This window comes from Parasteatoda tepidariorum, chromosome 8 (assembly GCF_043381705.1).
Source record: "Parasteatoda tepidariorum isolate YZ-2023 chromosome 8, CAS_Ptep_4.0, whole genome shotgun sequence".
Classification (NCBI taxonomy): domain Eukaryota; kingdom Metazoa; phylum Arthropoda; class Arachnida; order Araneae; family Theridiidae; genus Parasteatoda; species Parasteatoda tepidariorum.
The window spans coordinates 31,365,915-31,375,851 of NC_092211.1; the positions used below are offsets into that span (position 1 = coordinate 31,365,915).

Below are 9,937 nucleotides of genomic sequence, written 5' to 3' on the forward strand. Positions count from 1 at the left end.
ATAACAACATTAATTATTCAACACTTTATGTCTAACACCATTGTAACATTATTAATATTCATTAATACTAGATGTTAAACGTAACTATACCCACTGTAAAAAAAATTTGCTCCTAGATTTTTGCAACTAGATTTTTTTTTGCACCATCCATAAAATTCATCTTTACATTAAAATAATCTGCAGTTTTTTTTACAGTAATATTTATTTGATTACAGTGATTTAGTGATTTGATTGATGTCGTAATATTTCCGCCATTTTCATTGAAAAAATGTCAAGTTCGGCCTAAATGCGACGAAATTATGGAAAATCGTGTCGCATTTAGGCACACTGAGCTTAATTATTTTTCGTCAAAAATATTACTGCGCTGGTAAATAATTTTACCTATGAGAAAATATTGCTTTATCCAAGATTTCAATAAAAAGCATAAAAGTTATTTATTTGTCTATAACAATTCAGGAATGATGTGATATAAAACAGAAACCACGCATTGGTTTATAAATCATTAAAGATTATTGACAAAGTTTCAAAATTAATCGTCCTTTTGTGGTTAAAAAATTTTGAACGCGTTGAGAATTAAGTATGACAATCTTATATAAAATTAAAAAAAATCCATATCCATTTTCCGAATACCCATCTAGGGTAGGTCGGGATTCTAATTAATTATGAAGTAAAAATAATACAGTCATCATGTTTTCAAATTCTATGTTAAAGGCAAGGATAGAAGGAATCTCAAAAATATCTATTGATTTCCACTCGTATGCCAAAGCTTTTGAAAAATAGCATCCAATTATTTATTTTATTAAAAAAAAAACAATTAAATCAAAAAAAAATATATCACTTAATTTTTAAAATTATAGAAATTATGTTTTGCGTAATTTGTATAACTAAACATTTATAGCGAATACTATATTTTTTTACCGATAAAAATTCTGTAATATAATACAAAACTTTCAGAAATCTCAGTCAGATTTTTAAGAATTCTGAAAGTTTATGCAATAAGCATTGAACAAATGATTACCTGCAAATAACCCTCATCATTTCAGTGACATCACCAAAGCGTATATTGTTTGGTTCCTTTTTTATCTCATCAGCACATGTTCCGATATCAGTCAGAGTTTCTACACCACATTTTGGATCAGATTTTATAGCTATAATAATAAAAATTACAATTATTTAAAATTATTCTTAAATCATTTCCATTTTGCGTAAAATATTGATTTTAATATGAATTAAACTAAATTAACTTAACGAACAAACAAAAATTAATAAACACGAGGTTTAATTTATAAATAAACGTAATGTTTTTGGGAAGTTGCATTTCAAATTAAACTAAATTGAAAAATATACATATTTAACGAACTCAGTAAAATGAAGATGCTTAGCGAGTAGCAACAAAAATAATTTATATTTGTCACAAAAATACAGTCTTGTACAGTCTAAATTTTTTTCAATATACGCAAGCACATAATTTAACAGCCTTCACTACTGAAATCAAACGGCATGAAACTTTTCAAACGTTTTGTCTATGCACTTTCGAATAAAATTTACCTAAATTGTTCAGAAAAAGCAAAGTATGGTCAAAACTACCAGAATATGGTAATATTTATCGTGGTTCCGACTCTATTGGGAAACCAAAAAGTTCGGTAATTTTTACCGGGACGCTTTGATAGTGATTTTAGTAAAATGAAAAATATAATTTGGTTTTATGATACTTAATAAAATTTGGCAACTTTATCACGATACATTTGAGCTTGATGTAAAAACCATTTATTCTGTTGAATTTATTTTTCAGTTTTGCATTTTTTTACTAAATGTGCTGTAATAAGAACTAAAATTTTACAAACCGCTACCAAATGAATGGTTTAAATGCCGTATATTTTAGTTTTTATTGCCAGAATTGTTGCTTTTTTTTCCAGGATTTTTTTTCTCTGTGTATAAAAAAATCTCAATAAATCAACATAAATTTATGCAAATTTTAAAAAATTCAAATGAAGTATTTGTTTTAAGATTATATGGTCAATGTATTATTTAAAATCAAAAGGAGTTAAACATTTCTGAAAATTGAAAAAAAAACATGATTTTATTTAATAAAAGCTTTTTATCGATATCTATTTCGACTATGTACCAAAGTTCGATTTTCACTTATTTAATAAAAGAATAATTAGGTAAATTAATAATTAGGTAAATTAACAATTAGGTACATCAGCAACAGTATTTTACAGATATTTTTTTCTTCGTGTATATATAAACTGAATTTTTATTAGAATGTTAGATTTAATTTATTCTAAGTTCAAAAATATGCTTAATAAAGAAAATTCAGTGGAACAAAACAAAAAAAAAACACTACTAAAAATTTTTATATTTCTCGCGATGATTTAGTTGCACCAATTAAATTAATTTTAATAAATGGTGTTTAATTGGAATCCTTAACTACTGAAATTCTATCAGCCTAAAAATTTTCGAAATTTAGCTTAACAGGTAACTATGTAAATTATATCCAGTTACATCGGCGAGTCGGCGTCCAGTTACGTCGGTTCAGTTTTGCATTTCTTAACTAAATGTGCCGCAATAGGAACTTAAATTTTCAAAACTGTTATCAATGGCTTAAATCCTGTATATTTTGTTTTGTATTACCAGAATTTTTGTCTTTTTTTCAGGATTTTTTTTTCTCTGCGTATAAAAAAAATCTTAACCAATCAACATAAATTTATGCCAATTTTAAAAAATTCAAATAAAGAAATTTGTTTTAAAATTATATAGAGTATGATGATTATATAGATTATGACGGTCAATGTATTACATCAAGATTATTAAGATGGTCAATGTATTACATAAAATTAAAAGGAGTTAAACATTTCTGAAAAAAAAATTTAAGCATGCTTTTATTTAATAAAAGATTTCTATCGATATCTATTTCTACTTAGCGCCAAAGTTCTATTTTCACTTATTTAATAAAAGAATATTTAGGTAAATTTTACAATTAGGTATATCAACTACAATATTTTACAAGTATTTTTCAAGTATATTAAAAATTTTCAATACAATATTTTACAAGTGTATTAAAAATTTTCAGAACTTAGTTAAGCAGGTTTAGCTATGTAAATTATTTCCAGCTACGTCAACGAATCCTGTATTGCACTGGATAGCGGCATCGCGTTTACGCATTGCAACAAGTAAAGCGTTTCTGAAATAGGATTATTATTATTATCCATCTTAATTATTATCATTATAAATTATTATCATCATTAATTATTATATTTTTAATTATTATCATTTTTAATTATTATCATTATTATTATTATCATTATTAACTATTATATTTTGAACTATTATCATTATAATTTTTGAGTAAAAATCATTCGCAACTTAAAAAGTATTCCCGTTAAAGCTAAAACATTATGATAGCATACAACTGATATAATCTCAAGTATCCCCAAAATAATTTCAAAGCAATATCATAAGTAGTTTCTTAGAAAAAGATACATAGAAAAAGGTAAGTTCTAGAATTATTGATATTTGCTCCACTGACTCCCCTTAAACATTTAAAATATTCGATTGGAAAGAAACTAAAACGTTCTTAAAGATACATTTTTAAAAATATTATCATTTACCGTTATATTCTTCTGTTCCTTCCGTGCAGATATCCATAACAGCTTTGTAAACTCTTTCAGCTACTCCAGCAAATCCGGTATTGCATTGGGCAGCGGAATCTCGCATACACTTTGCAATAAGTAAATTATCTCTGAAGAGAGGAAGATATATTTTTAACATTATTAATTATGATCATTATTTATTATTTATTATTTTCACCATTATTTATCATTTATTATTTTTACCATTATTTATCATTTATTATTTTAACCATTATTTACCATTCTATTTTTCTTAAAATTATTTTTATCATCGAAGTAATTAAATGATCTTAATACTCGTAAATTATCATTTATTTCGTTATTTGAAGAAAACAAATTTAAGTAATTAAATATATAATTTAGGTTTTCTTGTTGCTTAAAATTTCTTTGTCTGTTTTATAAAATTTAAAACTGCTGAATTGAATATATTTACGCTCAACACTTTATTTTCAAAATTATTTTCTTTTTCTTAGGTTCTATGATGTTTATAATTAATGTTTCTTAGCATAAATAGTGATTAAAAATAAAATATTTTATTTGTAAATTAAAAAAATTATTTGTATCATGTAAATTAATGTAGTTAATGAAATTAGAGATTGAAATGAGTTGGTCAAACAGTTTTTAAGAAAATAAAATTAGAAAACAATTTTGAGAGCTTTACTTACTTTTAATTAAATTTCAGAACATAGTTTAAGATGGTGTAAAAATTTAAAGATTTCTAATTCAAATATTTTTCAATGATCGAACCATATGATTAAAGAAAACAAATAATTAATAAAATATGCTTTTGCATTTGTTTTGGTTCGAGTAAATTTTTCCAGACATGGCGCATAACACGCAGAAAATAACGAATGCTTATGATTCTAANTATAAAGAAGCTAAACTATCGAACTAATTTAAATACATTATAAATTATTAATTTTTAATATAAATGGAAAATTTGCTCTTAAATTCATTTAATATACTCTCAAGTATTATGTTCATAATTTTAAATTTAATATTCCGAATTATTGAATGAATTTTTTAGTTTCAATTCTAAAATATCATGTTTTCTACATTGTATGCATAAAATTCATAAAAGATTAAATATTACTATCACCAACTATGAATAAAATAAGTTAATTTAATTTTTTCTTATCTCGAAATGCTTTCTTTCGTAAGTTATAAACTAACTTTTGAACTTAACTTCTCAAGTACAATGTTCGAAAAACACTATTAGACTGTAAGAATATATTAAAATACTATTTTTAAATACTGGCAAATTTTCTTCTCTCCGTCAGCAGGTCGCTCAGATTTTCTCTCTTCAAATCCTTTTACATTGCATTCCACCATTGCTCTACTGAAACATTCGAAATCGCACGTAGCCAAGCCTAATGATACTAAAATTTAAAAAATATGAAGAATTAAATGCACGTATCATTTTTATGATTAACACAAAAGCGCTTATTGCAAATGAGGAAAATTCGCCCAAAAAAATTTATAGTAATTGTTAGAAAATTAGGTATAATTTTTGTATTTTCATAAATAGCACAGAAATCATTGACTTCAAATGAAAGAAATTTAACCTAAAAGTAGTTAATGCTATTGGTTTGTAATGGCACTCAGACAAGCCGAGCTCTTCAACCATTAGCCTTGAGAATGAAGTCAAGAAAGATAATCTTCGTTTGACGAAAGAGCACCGCTAAGGTGAAAAAGAAACTCAGCTCAGAACTTTTCCTGATAGATTGTAGTACCACTCATTCGTGAGGCTTTTTCCACTATCTCCAGACTATCACAGACCAGTGTACTCACGGTACTGGTCTGTGACCGGATACAGGACTTTCTATTTCACAGAATTTATGAGAAAATATATCGCATGTACTAAGTGTATCTTAGGTAATCTAGGAGAGGATTGCAATCCGGCTCCTTCTGTGCAAAATCCGATGCTTCACCTACTGGGCATCAACGGGCAAAAGTTGTTAGTAATTGTTAGAAATGCGAGTACCATATTTATTATTACCTTAGAAAGCGACGGATATAAGTAACCAAAGTTGAACCAAAAACGTACGAAAGGCTAGAAATTAACTATAATTATAAATGAAGCATTTTTTCCCCTGAAAATGTGAATTCATATGATGACAAATCCTTTCAAAGAACCACTTTTTTAGAGTATATTTTACATAAAAATTTATGAAAAGGAAAATAGCATGATATATAACCCTAATCAGAGTATGCATTGCATGATATTTTATCCTATTTAGAGTATACATTACATAAGAGTTAATGTAAAGATAAATTTCATGATATTTTATCCTACTTAAGAGTATGTATTACAGCACATAAGAGTTAATACAAAGATAAATTTTATACTATTCAATCCTACTTACGGCAGAGAACGATAACGCTGAAGAACTTCATTCTGTTACAATTTCCTGAAACGTGTAAAAACAATCAAAATCGGAAGGTATTTAAGTAAATTTCCCTTGAGAAAATTACAGATGGTTCTAGCAATATCGCAATCAAAATTATTTTATTAATTTCTTATCGAGGTATCAAAAAAGAGTAAGAAAGAGAGAGAAATAATCTAAAAACGGTTATCTATGTACAATAGCCGTGAAAAGAGCGAAACAAATTATTTGTCACCTGCAATATAATCTTTTAGCAAAAAAGTAATATTGACTAAGTGCATAGTAATTTTATTGCTATTATTGCGACATTTTTTTTTCTTTAATTATGGTATCTTGCAAATGCTATTGACTCGCTGATATTTAACTTTGCTTAAAATGTACACTGAGAAAAAGTATGGTTAAAACTACCAGAATATGGCAACTTTCAACGCGTTTCTAGGTCTATGAGAATACCAAAAAACTAGGTAATTTTTACCGAAGCGCTATGATAATGCTTTTTGTAAAATTAACAATAATAATAGTCATATAATGCGTGATTCAATTTAGTTAGTGAAGAAAAATAGTTATACCGGCAATTTTGCAACATTTTTAGAGTGAAAATTCTAACATTGTAGGAATGTCCTGCAATATGCAAGGAATGCTGAAATTAAAACTTATCGTTTTTATGCAATAATTACAAGTATAAAGTTCAATTAATAAATTTTTTTTAAATTACAAATTTCTAAATAAAAATCGTATTTTTTGCCATTATTAAAACTCTGTACATAGAGGGTTGAATAAAAAAAATTACAGGGAAATAACTCAACTAATTGCAATGGTATTTTCGCGAAAATAGTTCAATTTCCTCATAGATTTTACAAATGCCTTAAAAAAGGAGATACTAGACATTCTTGCGACATTATTCGACCTACTTCTCGTCCTTAGATCTCAGATAGGGCACCACTCATTGTGACCCACAGGATACAGATAAAAAGCAATTATACGTTGGGACCCCGAAGCTGGGTCAAACGAAAGAATAATAGTAGTAAATACTGAGAAAGGAACATGAAACAGCACTAAAATTTTAAGAATTAAGTAAAATATAATAATAACAATCAGTTGCTGGAAATGAAAGATTATTGACTATTTTAAAGACGTTTTCTTGCAATATTTATGAATATTGAAGCTAGTAAGACATTCTTGAGTGCGAAATTTTATATTTCAATATTATGTTTACAAAGAGTACATAATGTAATTTAACAGAAAAAGTTATATTTAAAAGGTTTGGGCATTCATATTTTATGAATATCTTAAAATTTAAAATTTATTGGTTTTTGTGCAATAATAATAAATATTGCAAGCTTAGAAAATTTTTACACTGTGAGAACAAAGCATGGTCAAACTACTAGAATGTGGTAAAATTTACCGCGTTTCTGGATCTGTGAGAAAGCTTCGTAATTTTTATAGAAGCGATTGAGTATTTTGAGAAAATTAGCAATAAAGTATGATTTTATAATATGCGACAAAATTCAGTAATATCATAATGCCTGTTTATAAAAACCTTTTTATTCCTTTAAATATTGCATCAGTTTTGAATTATATTTTTTTTTTACTAAATATATGGTAATTAGATCTTTGAAAACTAGTATTTCCGGTAAATCGTTATCATATGAACGGAAAAATTGCACAATGAATGGTTTAAATAATTGGAATATTTTGATTTTATTATCCAGAATAATGGTTTTTTTCTACCAGAAACGTCATAACAGTGAAGTAATTTTACTAGAAATTTTTTCACCGTTATTGAAAAAATCTCAAGAAATCACCCTTAAGTCTTTCTGCAAATTTCGAAAAATTCAAATGTAGTTTGTTTTATGATTATGTGAGTAATGGATTACGCAAAGTTATAATGAGTTTATTTAATCTTCTATCTAAATCTATTAATAAGAAAATTCAACTGTTTCTTGTTTAATAAAGCATATCGGTGTATTTAAGTACATAAAAGATCACTATCTAGATTAAAACTTATGTCCAAGACTTATATTGCTATAGCATTGCTATCTAAATATCATTTCTGAAAACCTGTAAATGAAAAGAAATCAAATGACAAATATTCCTAAAAATTATGTAAATTATTATATTGTGAATCGTTAACAATGCATTATAAATCGAGAATGAAATATCTAGTAAACACAAGGTGTTTATTTCCATCAGTGCACTTTCCTATTATATAACGGTGCTAATTTTTACATCCTTATGTGACTTATACAAATGTAGGATCAACAGCTCGCGTGAATGTTTTTAACTTTAAGTTTAAAAGTTAAATATTTTCGAACTAGTTACGGAAATCTCAACTTTTTTTATTCCATAGTAAGCTGCAAAAAATTATGAATTAAATTACCGTGAAAAGTACCGACACTCAGTATATCGGTGCTTTTTAACGTAGTATCCATTTTTACCGAGACATGTGACGAAACGAAAAATCTGATATACCATAATTTGCACAGTAATAATTACCGTAAATCACTGAATCACTCGAATTAAATAAATATTACAATAGAAATTACGGTATAATATTTTATGTTTAAAACGGATTTTGCAGATGATTCACTCACAGAGGCCGTACTTAATACCTAAGTCCAATAGTTATTGCGCAGCGAAACGAAATGTAACGTGAAGTTGAACAACCAAAGCAGCAGTGGCTGTTTTTCGGTTTGTTTTTACTGTAACTCTTAAAAAATTTTCTCTTATGCTTTGTTTAATCTATTGCTGTTATAAGCAAGCTTCTTTTTAAACATTTAATTCTCATGATAATATCGAAAACAATGTTTTTTGTTCTATTCATGTTACACGCTTTCGATTCTTTCTCATTAGCAACTTTTCAAGGTAATAATATTTATATAGTAAGTTCTTCTATTAGAAAAATAATTCCGAGAAACTGAATATTACCTGATTAAGAACTTCATTCATTTAAAAAATATACGAATTGGAGACACTAGTCGACATGTTTTCAGCTCTGAAAAACACTTGCCCATTTTCATGACTTCTCAGACGCGAATGAAGAAAGTGGTTTGAAGTGTAGAACATAAAGTTGCGTACGAAAAATTGAATTATTTTTCCACTTTTCATTGACACCACTGTGTCTTATATTTCAAATTACTTTCGTTTCTTCTTATTCACGTCTAGCAAGTTTTGAAAATAGGCACCAGATTTTGAGCACTCGATTGTTGTCTTCAATTTGCATATTTTCGAAACGTATGAAGATTTTAATGAAGTAATATTATTCTTCTGGGGATAGTAAAAATTTCGGTTCTATAATGGCACTGAACCTTATAAAAACATCAGTGTTGGGTATACTGGGCAATGACACTTAACTAGACCTAGTATGACTAGACCTTTGGTAAATGTCTGAAATGTATACTAGGTCTAGTTAAGTGCCTCTGCCCGGTATACATTTGCCCAGTATATCCTACACTGACGTTTTTTTAAGGTTCAGTGCCACTGTCCGATATACATTTGCCCGATACTCCAAACACTGATATTTTTTTAAGGTCAAGTACCACTGTCCGATATACATTTGCCCGATACTCCAAACACTGATATTTCTTCTACTCTATCGTCAGTAAGTGTTAAAATATCGAATAAATGTAATTATGTCCATGATTAAATTAATATCAAATAGGATGTAATAAATATTTCGGACATTCACCAAAGAGAATATGTGATTGTCAACATTCAACGGTGAAAGTCAACAACCACCGATTTCGGTCATTCACAGTAACATGCACATCATTTGCATAATAACCTCATCAGGACGTTTATTTCATACTTCGCCTAAATAGCATCATATAAAATGCCTAGGCAATGTGTGAAATATAAATCATGTCATACTTTCCCGGTAATATATATATATATATTATACGTTGGGGCCCTGAAGCT

At 27.3% G+C, this 9,937-nt stretch overlaps 1 protein-coding gene across 1 annotated transcript; it reads right to left on the reverse strand.

Moving 5' to 3' along the window:
- Positions 1-1,018: 1,018 nt before the first annotated feature.
- On the reverse strand, positions 1,019-6,941 carry LOC107448839 (uncharacterized; the record flags this gene model as incomplete). The annotated part of the gene is given in 4 exon segments (XM_043048867.2): positions 1,019-1,148; positions 3,612-3,742; positions 4,888-5,011; positions 5,999-6,941. Coding segments are annotated over 4 exon segments (416 nt in total), but the record flags the coding sequence as incomplete, so codon positions are not given.
- Positions 6,942-9,937: the final 2,996 nt, after the last annotated feature.